Source organism: Squalius cephalus (assembly GCF_949319135.1).
Source record: "Squalius cephalus genome assembly, chromosome: 14".
Classification (NCBI taxonomy): domain Eukaryota; kingdom Metazoa; phylum Chordata; class Actinopteri; order Cypriniformes; family Leuciscidae; genus Squalius; species Squalius cephalus.
In genome coordinates this window covers 33,832,157-33,859,338 of record NC_137135.1, presented here as the reverse complement: position 1 = coordinate 33,859,338, position 27,182 = coordinate 33,832,157, and the positions used below count along the sequence as shown (strand labels likewise).

At 36.2% G+C, this 27,182-nt stretch overlaps 1 protein-coding gene across 1 annotated transcript in view; it reads left to right on the top strand.

Moving 5' to 3' along the window:
- The window catches only part of diaph1 (diaphanous related formin 1), a 119,070-nt gene that overhangs the window by 28,807 nt on the left and 63,081 nt on the right, over positions 1-27,182 (top strand). The window contains exons 5-16 of the mRNA XM_079892031.1: positions 3,274-3,404; positions 3,505-3,588; positions 4,159-4,228; positions 4,311-4,450; positions 6,472-6,577; positions 6,687-6,797; positions 7,601-7,719; positions 8,782-8,898; positions 14,736-14,851; positions 16,820-16,884; positions 19,578-19,757; positions 21,094-21,660. Coding sequence (XP_079748157.1) covers positions 3,274-3,404; positions 3,505-3,588; positions 4,159-4,228; positions 4,311-4,450; positions 6,472-6,577; positions 6,687-6,797; positions 7,601-7,719; positions 8,782-8,898; positions 14,736-14,851; positions 16,820-16,884; positions 19,578-19,757; positions 21,094-21,660 — 1,806 coding nt within the window. The remainder of the gene's footprint in view (positions 1-3,273; positions 3,405-3,504; positions 3,589-4,158; positions 4,229-4,310; positions 4,451-6,471; positions 6,578-6,686; positions 6,798-7,600; positions 7,720-8,781; positions 8,899-14,735; positions 14,852-16,819; positions 16,885-19,577; positions 19,758-21,093; positions 21,661-27,182) is intronic.

Sequence of the window (27,182 nt, the reverse complement as noted above, 5' to 3'; positions counted from 1 at the left end):
CATATATATATATATATATATATATATATATATATATATATATTTATATATATATATATATATATATATATATATATATATATTTATTAATATTAAATGTATTTATTAAATATATATATATATTTTACTATTTAAGAAATTAACAGATCAGATTATATATGTGTATATATATATATATATATATAAATAGCATTGTTACGGTATAAAAATTCCAGTATTCGATACCAATATCAGTAAATTTACCATACCATATTATAGTAAAATCGATACCATAGCAAATACTGTTGGAATTGTATTTCTCTACTATATTTAACTTTTTGAAAATAAAAATATTAATTGAATTAAATGAGTTTATTATTTATGATGATAGTAATTATAAGTAAATAATACATTTAAGCAGCATGTAGCTTTGAAAATGTTTGTTAGTAAACAATTATTAGGCAAAATCTTATATCACGATATGAGTAGTTTTATTTCAGAGAGGACACTGCTGGTGTTCATCCGGATCATAATCTGCTTATACATGTCATTTCATTCTACTGACACGGGACTAGTTTCAGATTTATTTATTTGTACTTTTTCAATATTGAACCAGTCAGACCAATACAGAAAAAATTAAATAAATCATATATTAGCTGATCTGTTAATTTATTAAATATTCAATAGTGGACCAGTCAGACAAATACAGATAAAATAATATATTAGCGGATTTGTTAATTTATTAAATATTCAATAGTGGACCAGTCAGACCAATACAGATAAAATAATATAAATAATATATTATATGATCTGTTAATGTATTAAATATATATAAATAGCATTGTTACAGTACAAAAATTCCAGTAGTCTGTACCAATATCAGTCAGTTTCATAGTTCTTGAAACCATAGCAAATACTGTTGGAAGTGTTTTACTACTATATTTCACTTTTTGAAAAATAAATAAATAAAATTAAATGAGTTTATTATTTATGATGATAACAGTTCTAAGTAAATAATACATTTAAGTAGCATGTAGCTTTGAAAATGTTTATAATTAAACATTGTTTATAAAAAGATCAAGTGAAAAATAACTATTAGAATGAAGGGCAAAGAGAAACACAGAGAGTGTCAGGTCTATCAGTTTGCATTTAATCTCTCAGACGTAATGCACATCTATTTCACATACAGAATCAGATTGTTTTGTCCCGTCCGTTGCAATGATTATATCAATCATTGCAGTTTTGAATTCAATCGTGCAAAAGATTTCCATTTCAAATAAATGCTGTTCTTAAACTTTCTATTCATCAGTCCTGAAAAAGTGTCACAGTTTCCATCAAACATATGAAGCAGCACAACTGTTCTCAACACTGAAAATAATAATCAGAGTATGATACTGGAGTAATGATGCTGAACATTTTATCACAGCGTTGATCACAGGAAGTCGTGGCCTAATAATAAGAGTCAGACTGGCAGGAAATACATATTATGTTTTTTTTTTCTAGTTAAAGAGACAGTTTGAAAATGAAAATTGTCATCATTTACTCTTCCTCAAGTTGTTCCAAACCTGTATGAGTTTCCTTCTGCTGAACACAAAAGAAGATATTTTGAAGAAGTTCATCAAAGTTATACATGAATTTTGAACAATACCCGTTCTTGTCTTATATAACTACTTTTATATTATATTATATTATATTATATTATATTATATTATATTATATTATATTATATATAAATGCCTCATTCATATATAATTATTATATTATTATTAATAATAATAATATTAATAATTATTATTGTTATTATTGTTTTTATTATTTATATATATATATATATATATATATATATATATATATATATATATATATATATATATATATATATATATATATATATATATATATATATATATATATAAATAAAATATATTACTAGGATAATTTTTATAGGACAACTTTGATCAACTTTTTTGATTCACTTCAATGTTGACTACTGTAGTTATTTTTGCTTTAAATAAGGTTTTTATGAAATACATTTTTGATACCAATGAGATTTCATAATTCTTATCACCATTTTCAATATCATTTAAAGAAAGTAATACTAGTCTAAAAACCTCTCAAGATTACTGAAGACAAGTAATTAGTGATAAATGAAATAGACCTACCTAAAAAATCTCATGCATTATCAATAAAAAAATAGGCTTCTACATAAATTGTATAAAGTAAAGAAATGTATAAAAACACAATGCATAGTCTTTACTGTGTAAATTATATATACATTTATTCTTATTACAGTTACTAAACTGATTCAGTCTAGAGCAGAGAGAGATTTTCTCTTTTTTGTTGTTTGATTAGCATTAATAATGACAGGTGAATTTACTTTAAGACCGACTGCACGGATCCAATATACTCGTGAGTTATCTTTCTCATCTGATTACGTTCACTGAAGACATAACTTACTGTGTTTACTTGCAAATACATGGTCATTTTGACACATAGTCATGTGTATTTAACTGTTCAAGCCTAATGAGGCGGCAAAAACACACAGTTCAGTTCTTACACGCTTTATTCATGTCTCTCAGACAGCACATTCATATTCTGAAATGAGTTCTCTTTTGCTGCTAATTGTGCTTCAACGGTTTAACACTTGGTTTTAAACCGTGTACTTAAAAACGCATGCAAACGATAAGCTTTCGTGACCGCGCAGCACAGCAACGTCACATGAGCGTAATCGTGATCGAAACGATAGTCCAAAATTTGGTTGATAAATTTCTACCGGTTAATCGTGTCTACCAGTATATATACAAAATATCATCTTTTGTGTTCTGCAGAAGAAAAAAACTTGGTAACACTTTATTTTACAGTGTCCTTGTTACATATGTTACATGTACTTACAATAGGATTAACAGTTAATTATGCATAATTGCATGCAACTAACCCTCAACCAAACCCTAATCCTACCCTAACTCTATAGTAAGTACATGTGGTTGCTTAATATTACTCAGCACTTAAATATATAATTTCACTGTAACAATGACACTGTAAAATAAAGTGTAACCAAAAACTCATACAGGGTTGGAACAACTTGAGGGTGAGTAAATGATGACAGAATTTACATTTTTGGGTGAACTGTCCCTTTAAGAGAAAATATTGATTAAAAAAAAGTTCCGCTAATGCAGACCATGTAAAGCTTTAATGTGCTTTAGAGCGTCATTACGGGTGTGTGACATCAGCACTGCACTTGTTCATACTGTAAACTCACTCTACGCTCTGTGTGTGTGTGTGTGTGTGTTTCAGGGTAGGAGCCAGAAGGAGAGCTCGAAGTCGGCGCTGATGTACATCCAGGAACTGAAGACCGATCTGAGAGACGCACAGTTACTGGGCTGCCTGGAGTCACTTCGGGTGTCATTAAACAACAACCCCGTCAGGTACACACACACACACACACACACACACACAATTACAGTGAGCCATTTCTATGTGTCTGATTTCAGCTGATCGCTATGTGTGTGTGTTTTCTTTTCTCAGTTGGGTCCAGACGTTCGGAGCCGAGGGTTTGGCTTTGCTTCTGGCGTTCCTCAAGAAACTTCAAGATGAGAGAGAAGAACCCTTGTATGACACAAACACACATACAAAATGTTCATTTTCTAGATGTGTCCTATATAAGAGTGATTCTGCATTGAGGGAACGTTTTAACTCCTGAATATTTCATTCACCTTTAGAGCTGTGATAATGTTGCTGAAAGTAGTTTTTAAAGCAAATATTAAAGAAACATTCTAGGAGTAAAATATGAAAACTATATGTAAAACATAACAATTCCTGATGAAGGTCTCGTGACCGAAACGTTACATTAAAATAAGATTTGCAAGCTATAGCATTGTGCAGGATTCATCTGTTTTTATTTATTTACTTCAACTGCTTATATGATTTAAGGAGTTGCGATTGCATTTCATTTATATTTAGTAGAAAAATTAAAAGATAAGGTACCAGATGTCATTGTCATTGTAGTCACGACTAAAGAGTTTTGATAGACACCTAATATTTTTGTTTTAATGTATCTTATATTATATGCTAATTGGTCAATAATTATGAGTAATTATGATCCCGGATGCTAATGATTTCAATATACACCTTGAGTACACGATGATGTGATTTATTTCTCTCGCTCTCTGTGTTTCGCAGGAATGCTGGGATTGGTGTTAAATGTCAACATGAGATCATTCGATGTCTCAAAGCGTTCATGAACAACAAGGTGAGAGAAGATCTGAGCTCGTATTAATTACACGCGTACAGACACATGTGGAAACCGTTATTAATGTCTCTTTCTCTCTCAGCACGGTCTTAAAGCCATGCTGACGTCACCGGAGGGAATCCCTCTCCTCGTGCGATCAATCAATCCCAGAGTCCCGCACATGATGGTAGATGTTGTCAAAATTCTGTCTGCCATCTGTATCCTGGAGCATCCCGGCAACACGTGAGTGTGTGTGAAGCTGTGTTGAGGTGGTCTGACAGTATTTGTATAGCCACACAAGCTCATCAAGTGCATTTTTGCCTGGTGCCAAATAGATGCCCGATAACAGAAATCATGTTCACCTGAGGAGGTTACCATAGCAATAGTCCTTTAGTATAACTATGGGATGGAACACAGACAAAAAACATTATTACTGTCACTACTTATCATTTTATTATAAATTATAGATTATAGCATTAGAAAACATGTATGAACTAGTGCTGTAAAATCGATTATGTATACAGCACACACACACACACACACACACACACACACACACACACATATATATATACACAAACACACACACACACACACACACACATATGTATGTGTGTGTAAATATATGTATATGTGTGAGTATGTGTGTATATATATATATATATATATATATATATTAGGGCTGTCAATCGATTAAATTTTTTAATCGCGATTAATCGCATATTGTCATGAGTTAACTCGCGATTAATCGCATTTAATCGCATTTTTTTTTTAATTGTTCTAAATGTAGCCTACCTTAAATTAATACTTTTCAAGTTTGTAATACTCTAATCAACGTGGGCATGGATAAATATAGATGCTTTATGCAAATGTATGTTTATTATTGAAACCATAGTCAATATAGAGCATAAGGACGAGACATGTTTCAAAGGTCACAGATGTTTTTCAAAGAACTTGTTCATGTCTATTAGACACATAGAAAGAACAAAAAAATGCCAGGTTACCATTACTTCTCTTTCTTTGCACTGAGCAATTTACTAACACAAACATGTTTAGATTTTTGCATGACAGGGCAGCTCTTCTGAAAATACTAAATGTACATTTATTATTTATTAGCCTATTACATTGTAGTTTGTCTCTCTCTGTGCCCATTTTGATGAAGCTAAATTCTCAATAAAACTGTTTTCATTGGTATATTTTACTGTTTCTGTTGTCAAACAACGGAATGAATTTGAAATGGTGACTGAAACGCGACCCATTAAGACATAACCAGGTCTCCCTTCCAAGACGTTAATCTGCACAAAAATCCTGATAATCGAGCCGTCGTCTGGTGAAATCAAATTCACATAAGATAAAGACAATATCTGTGCTCTGATTTCGGCTATACTTGTAAAAATAGAGAAGCAACATAATATCTGTGCTTAACTGAGTTAAAGCGCTGCTCCTCCGCGCGAGACGCAGAGAGAAAGAGCGAGCGAGCGAGAGGTGCGCGCGCGTGCTGAGAGAGCAGTACCGGCGGTACCGGTAGATTCTCAGAAACTAAATAAGGTTTGGGCGCTTTGTTGAAGGGAAAAAATCGCTAAAGGGTTCTGCAATGTCGCTAAGTTAGCAACACTGTGTATCTCCATTTCTCCAACTAGGGGTTGGGCCACGGGTCAAACAGAAAATACGCGCTGCGTTAATCGCACGTTAAAAAAATTAGTGCCGTTAATATGATTTTGCGTTAACGCGTGATTAACGCGCTAACTTTGACAGCCCTAATATATATATATATATATATATATATATAATTTTTTTTTTTTTTTTTACACACACACATACACACACATACGCACACACACGTATACATACACACACATATACATACTTTTATGTTAGATGCGATTAATCAATTTGACAGCACTAATATTTACACAAATATTAAAAAAAAAAAACTATTTAGTATTTTTTTTATATATATATATATTTTGAAGTAAATTTATTTTTATATTTTCTGTTTGTATTTTAATTTATTTAAAGTTTTAGTAATTTTTTCGTATTAGTTTACATTTTTTAAAATTTATTAGTCTATATCGTTTTTATTAAGTTTTAGTTTGTGTTAAAGTGAGCCAATTATACATTAGCAAGTCATTATAAATTAACGTGAAATTATCATTCTGACTACGAACAACCTTAAATGAGAATGATGAGCCACGGCTGAGATGGACAGTTTTAAGATGCACCTTTAATAAGTGTAAGATGATATGTGTGTGTGTGTGTTTCAGTCACGAGCGTGTTCTGGAGTGTATCACTGAGCATGCTGAAGAGCAGGAGATCGAGAGGTTCCAGCCGCTGCTGTCCGGCATGCAGAAAAACTCCATCACTCTCAAGGTCAAACACAAGCTATGACACACAGGGTCGAGTCATTAACCCTCACCTGCCCTAATGATGTCGACTGAAACGTGTGTGTGTGTGTGTGTGTGTGTGTGTGTGTGCGCAGGCCGGCTGTATGCAGCTGATCAATGCTCTCATCAGTCGCGTGGAGGAACTGGACTTCAGGATCCATCTGAGATCAGAGCTCATGAGACTGGGACTCAAAGACATGCTGAAGGTCAGAACACACACACAGGGTTTCAGTCACTGCAAAAACACAAGACTATACTATATATATATATATATATATATATATATATATATATATATATATATATATATATATATATATATAAAGGTTCAATGGGGTTCTATATAGAACTCTTCTTAACTCAATGTTTAATAACCCTTTATGCCAAAAAGGTTCTATAGGAGTAATGTCTTAAATTATTGCATAATAGTTTAGTTTAACACGTAACTTCGGTTTAATTCATAAAATTTAATTAAAATAAAGAATGGAACCCCTAAAAGGTTCTATATATGAAGCACCTAACAGAATTCTTGAAGGTTCCATATAGAACCTTTTCTTCGAAGAGTGTACTTTACTTACATATGTTACATATTAATGTCAATATTATCTTTTTTTAATATTTAAAAAAATATACATTTTATAATAACATAATGTTTCTGGTATCTTGTGACAACATATACAGCCATATTCACACCAAAAAAAGATGGTCTGAAAAAGAAAGAAGGAAAGAGGGCAATAAAAATAAACATAGATAGATAGATAGATAGATAGATAGATAGATAGATAGATAGATCTACATTTAAACATTTAAACACAGAAAATATCATAAATATAATTTTTGCAGAATGAATCAGATTTGACAACATGTTTTGATTGTCTCGTGTCTCTTCTGTACATGTGCAATGAAGCATAACGTGCATTTTGTCACTTGTTTGTTACTGGGAATATCACACTACTGAAAATCACACACCATTCAAAATTTCACTTAAATTCTCCATCTGTGTGTGTAGGAAGTGAGGTCGATCGAGAACGAGGAGCTCAAGGTTCAGTTGCAGGTGTTTGAAGAGCAGGCTGAAGAAGACTCTGAGGATCTGCGCTCGCGGTTGGATGATGTCCGCATCGAGATGGAATATCCTTCACTGCTGACGTTAATCATCTCTCCAACACGCTTTTCAAAAGCTTTGAGTTCAGTGCTGGGCTTTGTAGGTTTAAAAATATTTAGCTGCATCTGATTGTAGTTTCTAAGATGACCGCCAGAGGTCTCAAAAGTGCAGAATCATTTTTACAAGACGATCCTTTATTTACACTCTATTGAGGGTCATATCACATAATACAGGATTTTGTTTGTTTTTTTATAAAAAAAAAAAAATATATACGTTTTCCTCATTTCCAATGTGAAGATATTTCCCAATCATAGCATAGGTTCATTTACATTTAGAAAGCACAGTAGTAAAAAAAAGAAGACAAAAGCAGTAGTTTTGTTTAATTGTCTCATTTAAGAGTCAGAGAGATGGTGAAAATGATCATGAAAACTAATTTATGACTTATTTGGTGCAAGATGCCTCCATTAACATTATAAGTAGACTATTAAAAAAAAATGTATATGACCTTTTTAAATATTTTATAAACATCTTATTTTCAGGTTTTGTCCACCAGGTGTCATCAGAAAGTCTAGCCTAAATCCATCATTCAAAAATACATTGTTTAATTGAGATATTATTATTTATGTAATATTTATTTGAGAAGGTTGCATCATTATATAGTCTTAGAAATTATCACAGTAGAGATGAATGAAAAATAGCCTACTATTCATGTAATTTACATGATGTTTTAGTATTTGTGTACTATTATAGTTTTATTAATATTTTCAATTAGCTTTTATTTTTATATTTTAAGTTTTTAGTTTTAGTAATATGTTGTGCTTTTTATATAAACTATATACTTTTTTAATATAAGTTTGTTTCTTCTAATTCAGTGTTAGTTTTATTTCAGATAGTAATTTTAGTATGTCAACTTAAACTAAACAAAGAAATTGACATTTTGGCTGGCCAGTGAACTGAAATAAGTTCAAGCTGTTTTTATCATCAAATATTTTATTTTATTTCTGCTTAATGTGTTTAATAGTGTAGTTAACAAGTATATTTTCAGTTATTCTGAGTAATGTTGTTGTTCTTTAACTCTGTGTGTTCACTGATGTGACTGAAGTCTTCCAGATCTTGATGAGCACAGTAAAGGACTCTAAAGCCGAACCTCTGTTCCTGTCGCTGCTCCAGCACCTGCTTCTGGTGCGAAACGACTACATGTCCAGGTATGAGCGCACATCACCCCACACTAACCCCTACTATGACCTTTGACCTTCTCTGAGAATTACAGACGTCACAATTGAACTTTGAGCGAATTCAGTTGATGTGTGCTGTATTCATGGAACCGTGATTGACGACTAGTTGTCTGTCACATCGCTGACATACATATATAAGTCTGAGCCTCGAGGGTTATTTGGCTGTCAATCACTGATGTTAGAGATGTCAACTTCTCTCAGGTTGCGAAAAATGGCAGAAAGTGAGGTTATTGTGGGGTTGAGGAGCAAGAAAAACACCTGTCAAGAGTTTAGATTGAGGAGAGCAGGAAAGAAGAAAGAGTGAGTTGGAGGAGTGAGACATGATATAAAAGCTCCGTTTTAAAACCCCTTGTAAGTTCCCTAGCCTGTCTGCTGTCTGTGTAGACTGCATGATAAAAGTCATAGAAGTGACTGAGCTGGAACACAATACTCCACGACACATAAATAGTGCCGCTCACCAGAATTATTATCTTTAAAGGACAATTCCGGTGCAAAATGAACCTAGGGGTTAATAACACATGGGTACCGACTCGACCGTTCTCTGGGATGTGTTTTCATGCTAATCGAATGTACCCAGTTTTAGCTCGAACCACTGATTAGCTTATAACGCTAGTATATAGGGAATAGAGTAAGTTAAACGAAATCGCTAGTTAATACCACTAACAAGGCCCCACACTAACACGGTAGCATAATGAGGGGTCACTACGTGCAAACCGAAGCATTGAGAACTTGTAAGTGTACAGACAGTTTAATAAGAAGATACTTTATAAAGACAGTACACTTCTCGATCTTTGGAAAACAGTCTCGACCAGTCGAATTTGATTGAAATGATTTGATTCATTTGCATGTGTTTTTAAGTCCTGTCAGTAGGGCTGGTCCGAATACCATTTTTTTTGAGCTTCGAAGCTTCGGTAGTAAGGAACATCGAATATTCGAAGCTTCGGAGAGAGGGTGCTGAACATATTCTCCTCTCTAATAAAGGCAGGAATCTGTGTCTGTCTGTCCGTTTGCATTTTGATTATTTCGAGAACCGTTCATCCAATCGACTTCACAAGGGAGTGCAGTGTCGCATTTGGTGCAATATAGATGGACACGCGAGACATTCAGAATTAATAAACTTTTAGTAAACTACAGAACAGCGCGAGCGGGAGGCGGCGCACCTCACGCGAGCAGGGCTTATATGCTCCGAGAACAGACACTGCATTAGTGATATAAAACGCACACACACAGGTCTGTTAACTTAAGCAATACTTTTAAGGTAGTCTAATATTTTTCTGACTAACAAATTACTGAGACAGTAAAGGGTAGATTTAAATAAAGAAAAACGAAATTTAAATAAAGAAAAACGAAATTTAAATAAAGAAAAAACGAAATTTAAATAAAGAAAAAATGAAATTTAAATAAAGAAAAATGAAATTTAAATAAAGAAAAATGAAATTTAAATAAAGAAAAACGAAATTTAAATAAAGAAAAACGAAATTAAAATAAAGAAAAACGAAATTTAAATAAAGAAAAAATGAAATTTAAATAAAGAAATTAAATTTAAATAAAGAAAAACGAAATTAAGTTAAATTAAAAACGGAATTTAAATAAAGAAAAATGAAATTTAAATAAAGAAAAACGAAATTTAAATAAAGAAAAAATTAAATTTAAATAAAGAAAAATTAAATTTAAATAAAGAAAAACGAAATTAAGTTAAATTAAAAACGAGATTAATTTAGATTTGATAATAACGGGTAAAAAGGCTAATACATTTTGTTTCTATTATTCTATTTTCCACAATGTCAAAGCAACGCAGCTTAACCCAAAACACAAGCTCAGACATGCACTTGTGTCCATACAAACTCCGCTGTTCTGCGCTCTAGCCAGAGAACACTCCCGTTGCTGGAACACTCAAGGCGTCGGTTCTATTTCTAGCATGCACGCGTTTTCCGCGTGGCTCGAGCCGCGCCTGAAAGACTCGTCTCACGCAGGCAGTTTGCATTGCAAACTCCAACCTGTTAACATGGGAGCCGAAATAAAAACGGACACGCCACGCAGCCAGTGTGTCGCCGGCCTTATTCAAGCGCGAATGAGAACTGTTTCGCGGGGGATCCCAGGTGTGCAAAAAAAAAACAAAAAAAACCCCGAATATTCGAATGTCAAATTTTCAAATCGAATACCATCCCACTGAACGAATATTCGAATATTCGGGTCCAGCCCTACCTGTCAGTTTAAACATCAAGACTGGAGCTCGTGCTGTTGCCCGTCTTGCAGAGTATCCTCGTAAACACAGTCGGTTATGTGTTGTAAACAAGAAATGGGATGCGCTGAAAAAAGAAAACAGATGCGTATCATTATATTGGATCTGTGTATTCTTCTTAAAGTGACAGCAGCATAATGTACCCGCAGCTGTGTGTCACACCAGTAATAATCAAACAACAAAAGAGAAAGAGAAAGTCATTTTGTAGCTTTAGCAGAGATAAATTGTATTAATTAGTTTATGTGCTATATCCCAGCCACTGCACTGGCCATTATTATTAATGGAAGGAGACGTATGTGTGTTTTCCAATCATTAATGGTAAGGAACGACCCTTATTATACATGCGAGCGGCACATATGAGGTGTTTCTGGGTGTTTCTCCCTCATTTCTGCTTCGAGGTCTTTGATTGTGGCATTTCTTTGAGGTTTAGAATCCATTATTCCTGTAATTATTTTGTCTTTTATGAATTTAATAAATAACTCTGTCTCGTATTCTGTCCAAACACACCGCGTCATCTACGTCAGGTGACCTGTAAATGCGCAAAAACTGTTTCCATTGCAGTTTTGCGAAATATTTATTTTTCGAATTGCCTGAAAAACCCCCTCATGTGAGCGTAAAAACTTTTTTGCGATAAATGGGAGTTTTTGTGAAATTGACGTGTTTCCATTGGGGGTATTTTCAATTCGCAATTTCAATTTGCGCAATTTGAAGGGTAATGGAAACGCAGCTACTGACTCATCTGATCACAGTGGTTAACATCTCAAATCATGTCATCAAATATGGTGGAATAAGTGCACAAGTCTTATGGACTACTGTTATGATGCTTTTGCCTCACTCTCTCTTCAGTATAACTGACTGAAAAAGAGCAACCAGGACAGTCTTTTACACATTTTTTTTTCCTGTTATGTTACACAACAGAAAATAAGTCATACTGGTTTGGATCAAAATAAGGGTGAATAAATAATGACAGAATGATCATTTTCAGCTGAACTGTCCCTTTAAGAGATGATATTGTAGTTATTCTCACTACAAAGTGAGAGTTTATGGATAAAGGAGGGAAACGAGAGATGGATGTAGTCTGAGACTAGGAGACGTTTGATTGATGGGCAGCAGGAGGCGGATGCGGTTGCCGATGGCGACCGGCTCTAAATAAGAACACAGCCACTGTATGACACCCCCGCTTCAATTAACTACCAGACACACACACACGCCAATGCATTTAGAAGGTTTTTTGGCAGGGAAATGATTGCAGTGGAGAAAAGACACACATTTCTTTCATTTCTGTTTCTCTAACCTGCACGTCTAAAATCACCCACACACTCTTCTCTCTCTCTCTCTCTCTCTCTCTCTCTCTCTCTCTCTCTCTCTCTCTCTCTCTCTCTCTCTCTCTCTCTCTATCGCTCTCTCTCTCTCTCTCTCTCTCTCTCTCTCTCTCTCTCTCTCTCTCTCTCTCTCTCTCTCTCTCGCTCACACACACACACACAGAACAAAGAGATGGTGTGAGAATGAAAAGACACGGACAGATGGAGAAACTGTGTGTGTGTGAGGGTTTGTAAATGCTTTCAGGATGTCAGACTTGTTGCTTGTTTCTTGTCTGCTCAATGTGATCCGACAGGCAGGAAATTGGAGAGCCTGTTTCTGTCATCTCTGTGTGTGTGTGTGTGTGTGTGTGAGAGAGAGAGAGAGAGAGAGAGAGAGAGAGAGAGAGAGAGAGAGAGAGAGAGAGAGAGAGAGAGAGAGAGAGAGAGAGAGAGAGAGAGAGAGAGGAATGTTTGAAATGGAATGTTAGTGAACTGCACAGTATATATTGTATACTACTTTTTAGCTCATTGCATAACAGTTTCTTCTGTTGCATCCTGTGCGTTTTACCAAATGCAGTCGATCACTTGGGATTTTTCATGGATAATCAAAATTCTCTTACTGTGCACAGCGTTCGTACTGCATACATAATGAGTACTTAATTATTTAGAGTTTAAAGAACACAACACGGGATATGTTTTGAATGGCATACTAATTTTTTCTTTTATATTTTCTCACACTTCGTGTTTGAGGAGCATCTCTAGTCCTTCATTTCATGCTTATCAGTCTCTCAGTTCTTCGCACTATTGATTTGAATGCTTTCATCCAGTTGTTTTTAGATGTTCGAGAAGAACTTAAAGGAAAAGTCCACCCATAAATAAAAATTCTGTCTTCATTCAGTCAAGTCTGAGACGATTAGCAGAACGTTCATGATTCTGACACCCATATGAGCATCAAGTGCCATGAAGAATCATAACAGAAGTCTGTTGGACTATATTCCAGGTCTGTTGTGTGAGAAACAAGTTAATCACAAACTTGCGCCGAGTTTAAATGACGAGTGTGAGACCTGGTGGACTGAAACAAATCTTCTGTAGGATTTACTTTGCAACTATTTCCTCTAGTACATTTCACAAATGATTACAAAGGAAAAAAAGAAGGGTCGCAGAATGATTTCAGGGCGATCTAATGAGATGAACTGCTCGTTTAGTTGTAGATTATGAGCAGAGAAGAGAAGTAAATGTTATGTAAAGAGGTAAATGAGCGAGAACTGAGAGTTTTCAGAAAGGAGCTGAGCAAGAGAAGCGTGAGACGGAGCCGTTCTCCGCTGCCATCAGCAGAATCGTTTCATGAGTTTCTCTTCAGCGATTAATGTGCTGACACACGGCAGAAAGTGGCGACGCCTGCGTATAATTATCCTCCAAATATAACCGCAGCTCAAATCCCCGAGCGGCCCGTCTGCCCACAAACAAACTCTCGTTTCACCACTTTAATCACTGACGAGAGAGAATTAATTAGGATTATTCTGATTTCTCCAAAAGCCCCTGGTTAAACTCAAACGAGGTGCTGGGGTTTAAAAAACACGGACACTAGGGGTCTCTCTCGCTCCACGGAAGAATCCGGGAGCTTGATGGAGAGAGGGAGAGGGAGAGAAAAGAGGGCAAATAAAGGAAAAAGAAACAGCTTGGTGGAAAATGAAGAACATATCGAGTTCGTTTCACACCAGGTCAAGATGGCAGATTTCTCACAAATGGACTGTCTGAAACAAACTCTCAAATATCAAACCATCACACACACAAACACGCAGGTGTCAGCTATTTTCACTCTCTCTCTCTCTCTCACACACACACACACATTAAAATGACATCTGACTACACAGTTACACACAATCCAATATACAAAACTAGTGAGCTGCCCATTTCTGGGCATCAATTGATTTAAATCAGCTTATGCACTATTTGTCGTCTTATTTATTCTTCAGTTTTCTTCTTATGTTTTTAATTTGCTATGTTGAGCACTTTGATTTACATTGTGTGTGAACTGTGTTGGATAAATACACTTGCCTTGCCTTAAATTATCTACAGTGTGTCATTTTGAAAGGTCACTGGAGGTCGTCATGGACGGCTGGTGTGTGTGACCCTGTGTCGAACAGTGTGATGAAAATCTCGTACTTTATTTTATGAACTCAGTGCTCAATATCTCAGTTTGGCTTCAGATCTTCCTTGATGGTCGTCCAACACCGATTGACGTGTCTCTCTCTGTCTCTCAGGCCTCAGTACTACAAACTCATCGATGAGTGTACGGCTCAGATCGTTCTGCACAGGAACGGCTGTGATCCCGACTTCAAATGTAGGAAGTTTGAACTGGACGTGGGTTTTCTGATTGGTAAGACACACAAGCACACACACACGCACGCACACACACGCACACACACGCACACGCACACACACACACACACACACACACACACACACACACACACACACACACACACACACACACACACACACACACACACACACACACACACACACACACACTTGTTTCACTATATTAGTGAGGACATTGCATAGACTTCCATTGATTTTATATCAGGTTAATGATGTTTTATTTTCTATGGCCTAACTCAACCCCTACCCTAAACCTACCCATCACAGAAATATGTAAAACACTAGATTTAAATAAATGCATGTTTATGAGCCGTTTAAGATGTGATGAGCCGTTTAAGATGTGATGATCCGTAAAATGTCCTTACTAGTCGGTTGTCATAATATATCAATATATAAGTGAGGACATCTAGCCCTCACAAGTATAGTTAAACTTGTACACACACACACACACACACACAAGACACTAAAATGCCACATAGAACCACAGGGTGGCACCGTTCAGATCATCTCCAGTCTCATCCAGAGTAATCCGGCTGGACATTGAGAGTCCTCACAAACAAGCTCTTCAGGATTTAATGAGAACAAGCTCATTTTCTGATTATTAGTATGTAGTATTTGTCAGAGACGGTGTCTGGTTTGGCTCACATCGGCTGTGTGGGTCAGATGTTTGGACGAAGCTTCTTCAGCTGTGTTGAGGTTCTCAAAAAAAAAAATGTAGGCCTAAATGTAAGATTTATTTGAATCGAATATACAGTTTCCATCCATTTGGATTACACTGCAATGTGATGCATATATGTCACTCATACATTAATGAAACGGTTAATATTTCTGTAATAGTACTACTAAACTCAACGAGTTTTAAATACACAATAACCAGCTTTATGTATGTATTATAGATAATAATATCGATTATAGATTTGATATTACATATGAACTTCTGTATTTCCTTCCATCATACTTATGTATCTCCATTACTCCTCCTGAACTTTCAAACTTATTACCATGTTTCCTTCCAAACTTCCTTCCACAATAGCTTCCGTTCTTCCTGTCATACTTCTATACGTCCCTGTGAACTTCCATGCATACTTAGCTCTGAACTTCCTTACTTCTGAACTTTCTTTCATACCTCATCACTTCTTTCAAGCTTCTTTCCACACCTTCTTCCATTTGAACTTCCTTCCATACTTACATCAATATTCCCAAACTTCCCTCCTTTCCTTCATTTTTCCTTATATACTTCCTTTTGTACTTTCGTCATAATTTCTTCCTTTCAAACTTCCTTCCATACTTCCATCCTTCATTTAATACTTGCTTATGATACTTTGCTCTGTACTTCTGTATGTCCTTTCAGACTTCCTTCCATATGAACTTCCTTGTGTATTTTTCTTTCAACTTCAAATTTTCCTTGCATAATTTTACTTCCTGTTGTACTTCCATTTTTAATTCCGAATGTCCTTTCTAGCTGCTGAACGAAAACTTTCTTCAAGTTCTCTGTCACCTCTGATCTCATTATCATATCTCACCAGAAACTCCTCCCGTTGGCTGCTGACGTCAGCGCTGACCCTCTCTCTGGTTAAACTAAGCTTAGTCCGCTTTCCTCAGACTCTTTTTAGGTTGGTGTTTGTAACAGACACACGTGCGAGTGATATTGATCTGGAGTTCACAGAGACTTTAGGGTTTGAGAACAGACACAGAAGAGTTTTCCAGCAGCTTTAGATGTATAAATGTATTCTCACTCGCTGCCCTTTGTGTGGTGATTTCAAAGACGCTTCTGGTTTTCTTATTTTAGTGTGAGTTTGGGATGGGACGGAGCGAGCTGCAGATTTTAATTAGATCGTTCAGTAATCAGAGCACGAATCACAGGAGGAAAAGAGACTTGTCGCAGTGAAAGGCACTTTATACACACACACACACACCTCTAAAACCATCTATTCACTCGCTGTCTGTCTCTCTTTCTTTCTAGATAACATGGTTGATCAGACCAAAGTGGAAATCAGTGAAGCCAAGGCCACGGATCTGGCAAAGAAGGTATTGACACACGGACAAACACACTTGAGTTCGTATGAATGACACAGATTTAAACCAAATTAGCGTCCTCCATTATGGATCAACAACACCAGATCTACTGCGGCATCACACACAGACACACACACACACAGACACAGACACACAGCCTCTGCTCCCAGACGCCCCCCACCCCCCCCCCACCCCCGCTGTCTCAGTGCGCCTGTCAGTTGACAGATGTGTAATTTGGGAGGTGAGACAAGCAGAACGGAGATTTCTGTCTCTTCCTGACATCTTCCCTCCAAACTCTCCAAACACAGTCTACAATTACCTTGCGTGTGTGTGTGTGTGTGTGCGCGCGGTGTTAAGATGCATTTTGGTCGATCGGATCACAAGTGGACGACGCTAAATACAGGTGTAAACGGGGTCTAAAACGTTTTGAGCTTGTCCACTTTCGTTGAAAACGCATTCGACTGGATTGTTTTCGTAGTGTAAACGCTCATGTGATCGAATGTGTTCAAACAGACACAAAACACCGTCTGCTCTCCGTCTACTGACCTGATGCTTAAACATTATGGGAACCGCTCTAGCCAGACGCGATTTACACTTCGACTGGAGACCAAAGTTTGGTTTGAAGAGGAAAAACACACCAAGCACAATGTTCTCTCATCATTCCTGATTTCTAACACACACTCACAGCGTTCGGCTGGTGTTGCGTCTGTCAGAGAAGAAACTAAAGCTGATGTTCTCTGTGTGTTTTTCTGTGTCTCCGGTCGTGTTCATGTGTAAATTGCGTGAGCTTATTTTATCCATTAGATGGAAAGATCTGAAAAAGCCCATAGATTTACCCGCCCATAGACCCTCCCCTCGAAGTGGTTGAAAGTGGACAAAAGAGACGGATTAAAACACCAGGTGTGAACGGGAACGTGACCCTCGTCTACTTGTGATCCGATCGACCACAAGGCATCTTAATACCAGGTGTAAATAGAACCTGAAATGTACTTTATCTCTCTCTCTCTCTCTGTGTGTGTGTGTGTGTGTGTGTTTGTATTTTCTCTGTCAGAGCCAAAATAGAGTAAATAATCTCTGCTTTGCTCATGCATTTGTGTGTGAGAGTGTGTCTATCAGGCTTGTCAGGCGAGTGTTTACTCTTCTCTCTCTTCTCCTCCTTTCCTTTCTAATCCAGAGTAATAGCAGTGTGTCGTCAGAAGAGCGACAGCGAATGACTCTCATTATTAACACATGGAGAAAGTGTGTGTGTGTGTGTGCGACCCTTCCATTTCCGCTGCTGTCACGTAATTGCATGTCTGACTTGCAAACACCCGCTGTCAATGTCACCGGAAATTGTCAGCGTCTGTCTGTGAGAGGGAGAAGGACAGTTTTTTTCTGGAAGTTTGTGAGGTGAATACTAAAATCCAGAGAGACTCAATTTCACCTCAGATTTGTTTTCAAGTCCGTCCTCTTATTCGCCGCCACAGAGAACAATAAACCACCTTCATAGTGATAAACTGTGATGGTCACGTGAGAGTTTATTGATGACACGATACGTCACTTTGGTCAAATGAAGATTCTAGCTCTACTCATACCATTTTAGCTTTATATTCTGCACACAGTACACAACCACACCATCCTGCTTGACATGCAATGCGTTGACTATGACCTTCTGAATGACATGCACAGCATTAATCATACAATATAATGAAGTCTTGGGATTTGATGTGGCACTCTGCTGTTTGAATGTTTATTGCATACTCTTATTTTCTTAAATATCATGCCGTATACGCTACTGTTCAAAAGTTTGGGTTCAGTAAATTGTTTTTTAAAAGAAATGAATACTTTCAGCGAGCATGCATTAAATTGATCAAAAGTTAAAGTAACTTTTTATAATGTTACAAAATTTTTCCATTTCAAATATATGTATTCATCAAAATATCCCAAAGCAGATGTCCTCAAAAATATTAGGCATTTTTTTTTTCAAGATTGATGATAATAAATGATGATAAAAGCATATTATAATGATTTCTGAAGTATCATGTGACAAGACTGGAGTAATGATGCTGTAAATTCAGCTTTTATCACAGGAATAAAGTACATTTTACAATATATTCACATAGGAAACAGTTATTTTAAATTGTAATAATATTCCACAATATTTTGATCAGCCTTGGTAAGCATAAGAAATGTAAAAAAAACATTTAAAAATGTATTAAATCGGTTACACTTTATTTTAAGGTGCCTTAATAGTTACACTGTAATTATACATTTAAGTACTGAGTAACATTAAGTAACTACATGTACTTACTTTAGGGTTAGGAATAGGGTTTGATTCGGTTGAGGGTTAGTTGCATGTAATTATGCATAATTTAGAGTTATTAATATAGTAACTTCATGTAACGTAACAATGACACTGTAAAATAAAGTGTTACCCAAAAACCCTACCAAAATAAAATATATTTATATTATATTTATATATATTATATTATATTTATATTATATTTATATATTTATATAATATAATATAATATAATATAAAATCTTATCAACCCTAAACTTTTGAACGGGGATCTCAAACCATTCAAAATGCTTTCATAACGTATTTTTCATATATATTAATTTTTATTTTTTTTTAGCAGTCAAACGTGTGTTTTGAGTAGTTTGTACACATGCTGTGGGGTTATTCAGGTATATTGTTGTTCTGATGACGTGTGTCCGTGCAGCTGGAGGCAGAGTTGACGTCCCGTCACGAGCTGCAGGTGGAGCTGAAGAAGATGGAGGCCGATTACCAGCTGAAGGTTCAGGAGCTCAGCGCTGACAAAGACACGCTGGGGAAGGAGAAGAGCGAGAGAGAGAAAGAGAACCAGGACCTGCAGTCAGAGATCAGCAAACTGAAGGAGAAGGTACAGGACAAACCATCACATCTACAGGAAATGATGGCATTTAAAGGAGAAGTGTGTCAATTCTGCGCCACCAAACACAACTGGCCCAACATAACTTAGAAGGAAATACTATAGATATCGAATAAACAAATGTCTAAATAAAACACAACATAAGTCTTCACTATATGAATTAAATATGCTTATCCCGCTCTTTTTCTCATTCTTGCATGTTTCTTTATCACTCTAAAGTGCCAATAACTTTAAGTAGGCAAACAAAATTGGATTTCAAACTCTAACAAAAAATTCTACATGCATTTTACAATAATGCATGTGGATCAGACTCTCTGTGGGCAGTTCTTAACTGGAATAAACCGCAAAGTTGACCAGAATGTGTCTCTGTGAGGGGAGAGAGAACAATAAACAGAGAAGAGCGTAAACAAATGTGAGGAGAGATATTAATAGAACAGGCAGGACAGAACTGATGTTTGCTGGTTATATCTAACAAACACAGACGCACTACAGATAATTCCAGTGGAAAGAGATGAAGCGCAACCGTCAGCAGAAGTGCAGGGAGATGTTTGGACCGCACACGGAGCGTCCGAGAGAACTCGCTGAGCTAAACCAACCCGTCACCTGCACACAAACAAGCATCAGAAACTTCTCCTTAATGAGACGTCAGCTAGAGCCTCGTGAACTACTCCAGATCTCACAGTCAAACTCTCTGTCTGATGTGACATTAGCAGGCTGGTCATTTTTAATGAGTTCTGCCAAGTTCTGGGTAAATAAATTATGCCACTAATTAGACATGAATTTAGACACTCCCTCATGTGCTTCCAACTCTGGCCTGACCTTCTTCTGTCTTTCTCTCCCTCCTTCTCTCCCTCCATCAATTACAAGATTAACTAGATTTTTACATTTTATGAAGAACAAGTGAGTGATGTCTCATGCTATGGTGTCATAACAGTCACAAATTTATCAGCAACCTAATTTATATTCCAAACTTCAAAAGATATCTTAGTGTAAGAATTATTAGAGATGATTGATTTTAAAATGTCAAAAAGCTTGCTAACTGAGTGCTTACATTATATTGTATTGTTATATATGTGTATATGTATATATAATATAAATATGCACGCACACACATTCAGTGTATAATGATCCATCTATATATATATATCTCCATCTATTAAATTATTTTTTAAATTGATGTTAAATTGTTAGATTTTTTTTTTAGATTTCATCTCCTTACAATATTTCTTTTACGTTATCACGTAAGAATAGTTATAGATATGATTGACTTATTATCTTGAACTGGATGCTAATGTATGACCGCCTCTGTGTTTCTTTTGTTTTTCAGATTGACAAGCTTTCAAAAGATCTGAAAGAAGCCAAAGCGAAGGTCATCACCGTGCATGTGCCTGTGGCTCCGCCCCCTCCTCGTCCAGGTGAAGCCTGCCTCCCCTCTTCAGGTCCTCCTCCACCTCCTCCTCCTCCTCCTCTTCCCGGACAGACATCCATGCCTTTACCTCCACCACCTCCTCCTCTTCCTGGGGCAGCCGGCATGCCTCCGCCCCCTCCACCTCCTCCTCTCCCTGGAGCACATGGCATGCCTCCTCCTCCTCCTCCATTGCCGGGCGCTGCTGGCATGCCGCCTCCTCCTCCTCCATTGCCGGGCGCTGCTGGTATGCCGCCTCCTCCTCCTCCTTTACCTGGAGCACCTGGCATGCCCCCTCCTCCCCCTCCTCCACCCGGGATGCCCGGGATGCCTCCTCCACCTCCTCCAATGGGCGGTCCTGGAATGCCTCCGCCCCCTCCAGGCGGGTTTGGTGGATGGGCACCTCCTGTTCCTCAGCTACCCTTCGGTCTACAGCCCAAGAAAGACTACGCACCCGAGGTTCAGCTGAAGAGAGCCAACTGGAGCAAGGTGTGTATGTTCTCACAGGTCTCCACGTGCTATTTTGGCTCTAAAAGATGTTGTATTTGCCTGGTCAGTGTGACTATTAATCCAGTGACTATTAGAGTACTAGTGGCAGCTGTTTACTACTCAACCCTGGTAATGTATCTAGAGAGGGGTGCAGAAATGAAAAGCTTTTTTCATGTTTTTGGCCTTTTGGATTTATTAACAAAAATGCATTACATTAGGGTTGTCACAATTCCTTGATTAAATTCAAGTTCTTTTTTTTAAAAAATCCTCGATTGCACTTTACCTGTGTTGAGTAACCGGCAAAATACCGTAAGTGCCGCATCCACAGACGAGTATCCATGAGCCGCATTATTAGACCGTTTTATAATGCTGCACATCTATTTAATCCGTTTAAAAACCATACTATAGTATAGTGCGATTGTGAATTCACAAAGGCTGTGATCCAATTAAATAAATACATGCCCTGCGGGTTTAATATATGCGCTTTAATTATTTATATGCGTGTAGGTTACATGCGTCTCAGAGCTGCTTCATTCACACATCAACTGTTATCATTGGTATGGGTGGAGCGTCTCAAACTCCATCTCTGCATTTGCTGTGTGTTTGGATTGCTTATAACGTTCATCTGGAAACACAATGTGCGCCATTTCATTAGATTTGTAAGGTGAATCATTTATAAGCCTACGCCAACACAGGAGAAAACATCAATATCTCTCTAAATATGCAAACTGTTCATTGCAAATTCAAAATAAAAGTTTAAACTTTCACTCTGAGTTTGCTTGTTTTGATGTCCACACGTTCTTGTTCAAGAAATTACAGTGGCTAAAGCATTTCTGTCATAAAGAAGTGGACAAATATTAAAGATTGTTAACATTTGAATTAAGTGTTTGGCCAATTAAAAAAGGATTTGATCATGCTGTAAAGTGTAACAACACCAGGCCACTGGCGCCCTCTACAGTCATTCGTTATAATACGTAACGTACATAGGTTGATTGTTTGTATTATGTATATTATATTATGTATTATTTGTATTTTCATTTCTTGAACTAAGATAAACATGAACTAAAGTAAAATATAAAAAAATTCAGCTAGTTGTCAAGGCAACATTTCTCATTGTTGTTTAGTTTAATTACAAAAATAAGAAAAGAAAATATTATAATAAATATTATATATAAATAATATATATATAAGAAATACAAAAATTCTAAAACTTTAACTAAAATCAAAATGAAAAATCTAAATTCTAAATTTTATATATTAACCAAAATTATAAGAGTTTATAAATTATATTAAAATAACACCAATTAAAGATTCATTGCACAAGATGAGAATATGATTTTTGTGTGTGTGTGTGTGTGTGTGTGTGGAAATAAGCAGTAATATGAATGCATTAAAGGCAAATCATAAATAATAGTGATTCATTTCTGGAATTATATTATATTGACAAATATTTTTAAAAACATAATCCCAACTAGATAAATACTAAATCTACCCATTTAATATTTTATTAATGTATTTTAATTAAAATATAATTATAATATAATAAATATTATATTCTAAATATAAATATAAAGTTTGATTTATACTTAAAATGAGAAAAAAAAAGAAAAAAAAAACGTTGCCAGTCAAAACAAGACTAATGCAGTTTTGCTTCTCAAGTAAGTTGACCATAGTTTAGATATGGGAAACAAGACGAAAGTACTGATAAATACGTTTTTTTTTTTTTTTTTAGTTGTATGTAGCCGTATGTCGCCCACTTGCATTGTAAGTGACGCGCGTCCCGTGTGCAGCAGTGAATCATGGGTGACTATGAGCTGTTGATCATGAACACGCTCCTCTCCTCCTCTGATCTCTCTCTTTCCCTCTCTCTCTTTCTCCATCGCCCTCCACAAGAGTAAAAACATCAAAACGGTCCTGTCTCCTTTTTGCCTAAAGCTACTCTTTAATGGCTTCAGTGGAATTCATGAGTGTTTAGAGTCTCAGTGGTTAGGGCTCTTTGAGGATGTCAGTGAAATAGCTTTTTAATAAGCCTGTGTCTTTTGACTGCGTCTCTGAAAGATAATTAAATTGCTGGTAAAAAGGACAGCATTATTTTGTAATTTAAATTAACGTTTTTTGGCTTCCCTCTCATGCTCTCAGACTATTCTTGTTCTCTCTCTCTCTCTCTCTCTCTCTCTCTCTCTCTCTCTCTGGGTAATTAGATGCTGCTGTATCATTAGAGGTTGTACCTTGTCTCCGTGTCCTAACCTTTCTTTGCCTCCTCCGCTTTCCCCTTATATATCTCTTTTTCTCTTCCTCTCCTCTCTGATTTTTGTTTCTTTTCACATTCCAGTAGAAATGAAGGTTAGAGTCATCAACATGCTCTCTGACTGACTGTGAATGCCACTCATTCACACATACTTTACACAAATTCAGACACAATTTGCAAGTGTACATTCTTGCAAGGTCTGGCCGATTAGTTTCAATATACCAATGTATTTATGATGATTTTGCTAGCGTTATCAGATTAAGTAGCATTGTGAAAATTGCAATAATACTAATGCAATTTTTCAAAGAATAGTTCACCCCAAAATGAAAATTATCCCATGATTTACTCGCCCTCAAGCCATCCTAGGTGTATATGACTTCTTTCAGCCGAACACAATCAGAGTTATATTAAATAATATTCTGGCTCTTCCCAGCTTTGTAATGTCATTAAATAGAGCCAGAGTTTTTGAAGCTCCAAAAAACGCATCCATCCATCCATCATAAAAGACTCCAGTGGGTTAATAAAGGCCTTCTGATGCGAAAGCAATGGGTTTTTGTAAGAAAATATCCATATTTAAAACTTTATAAACTCTAATCACTGGCTTCGGACAAAAACCCATCGCTTCGTATCAGAAGGCCTTTATTAACCCACTGGAGTCCTGTATGATGGATGGATGGATGCGTTTTTTGGAGCTTCAAAAACTCTGGCACTATTCAATGCCATTACAAAGCTGGGAAGAGCCAGAATATTATTTAATATAACTCTGTGTTCGGCTGAAAGAAGAAAGTCATATACACCTAGGATGGCTTGAGGGCGAGTAAATCATGGTATAATTTAACTATCCCTTCAGGTTTCCTAAAGATTACCTTTTATACAGAACCTTGTCCTGCTTCTGTACGAGTGTGAGAGAGACACATGTTTTAATGGCGGTTATGATTTCATCTTCAGATGCAAAGAGTCCGTTCCTTTCTGTGATTGATTCATTCAAAACTCTGATTCGTGGTTAATAATATTTCTGTTAGAGCGGTGCATATAAATGAAAAGGATGAAATGCTGTATTCTTTCTTGAGTGCATTAAGTGAGAAACAGTGTGGAAAACAGGCCTTGATCATTTGAAATACGTTTTTACTGCATTTTCATTCATGCACTGATTATTTTGAATCTAATTGGCTGCAGTGGCTGTTGGTTGAAATAATTGTTCCTCTGACTGGAGAAAAACATGTTTTAATATATTTCAGAGCAAATACACTACCGTTCAAAGTTTGGGAAATAAGTCTCTTCTGCTCACCAAGGCTGCCTTTATTTGATCAAAAATACAGTAAAATCAATAATATTGAGAAGAAATATTACAATCTAAAATAGCTGTTTTCTACGTGAATATATTGTAAAATGAATGTGATCAAAGCTGAATTTTCAGCATCATTACTCCAGTCTTCAGTGTCACATGATTCTTCAGAAATCATTCTGAAATGTGACCCTGGATCACGTCACCAGTCTCGAGTCGCACGGGTATATTTGTGGCAATAGCCAACAATACATTGTATGGGTCAAAATGATCGATTTTTCTTTTATGCCAAAAATCATTAGGATATTAAGTAAAGATCATGTTCCATGAAGATATTTTGTACATTTCCTACCGTAAATCTATAAAACATTTATTTGTGTGAGTGAATGCAGCACAATCGTGAATATAAATGAACAACTTTAAAGGTGATTTTCTCAATGTTTTGATTTTTTTGCATCCTCAGATTCCAGATTTTCAATAGTCGTATGTCGGCCAAATATTGTCCTATCATAACAAACCATACATCAATGAAAGCTTATTTATCCAGCTTTCAGATTATATATAAACCTCAATTTCGAAAAATGTATCCATGTGACTGGTTTTGTGGTCCAGGGTCACATATGAGGATTTGATGCTCAAGAAACATTTCTTTATTATTATCATCAATTCTGAACATTGATTTGAATTGATTCTTTGATTAACAAAGTTTAAAAGAACAGTAATGTATATAAATCTATAAAAATATGTATTAAATATTTCCAGAGGTCTGAAATAAATCCTGGCTTAGCCATATTAGATAACCGAGTCGCAGGGCCGTAGAAGACAGAATGATGGACGTTAAAAAGCTTTGTGCGATGTGCATTAACAGCGAGAGATTGAGAGGAGGAGAGAATTACAAAAGGATGGAGCGTTTTTTTTGTGTGGCCGTCCCTGTGTGCATTGGGGGCGCGTCGCCTTTCTCTCTTTTGTGCGTAAAATCGGGATCCGTTTTAATGAGTTTCACCCTCTTTTATTCTCTGTCTATTATCATATTCTGTCTTCCTCTAATCCTTGTTCTACATTTCTCATTCTGTCTTTGCTTGCTGTCTGAAGGCGGTTAGCACTGATATCCTGACAGCCTGTTCACTGCTGTTAAACTCATTTTACTCCCAAGACTTGCAGCGCTTTTCTTCTGTGTAAATGAGGTTATGCGTTGAGACTGTGAGAAAGCGCTCAGTGGCGTTTCATCTTCTCGAATGGGGGTAAAATAAAGCCCCGGACTCCAGAATCACAATCTACGGTCCATTAAATCAGTGCAGCGTCCATAAAGGATGGAGAAACACATTTGAGCCGAACGATCATATCAGCGGTGTCTACGTAATGATATTGTCCAGAGACCAGGGCCGTGTTAAAGCAATAAGCCTCTCGAGCCCGAACGCTACCCTTATTTATTTATTTTTTTTTACCTTGGTTGATGTTGTTAAGCGCAATATCACTACATAAAAGCATTAACAATAATAAAAATCACACAAAGCAGTTCATCCATTAAGTGTCATTAGCTCAGCTGTAATGTTTGTTGTTGTTAAAAAACATGCTACATTAAGACAGAAATGTGTGTGTGTGTGTGTGCCAGCCAATTACAACAGCACACATTTGGCTCATCCAATCAGATGTTAGAACCAGAACTGTCTGTTTTGGGGTTTGATCTCATGGTACATTGTGTCTCTTGCAGTGTTTATTTATATTATATTTATAATATTAATTATATTTCTATATTTTTATAATAGTATATATATATAATACTTACATAACATTGGTCTCTTGTTCTCCTTTTTTCAGCATTTTGAAGAATTATTTGGAGAAAAGATTCAAATATTTTATGATTAATGGATGGATTGAAAGATGGAAATGTAATTGAATGGGTATATGAATTGGATGGATGAATAGACAAATGTGTGGACTACATGTGTTGGCTGGATGATGGATGAATGAAAAGAAAAGCTGAAAGCA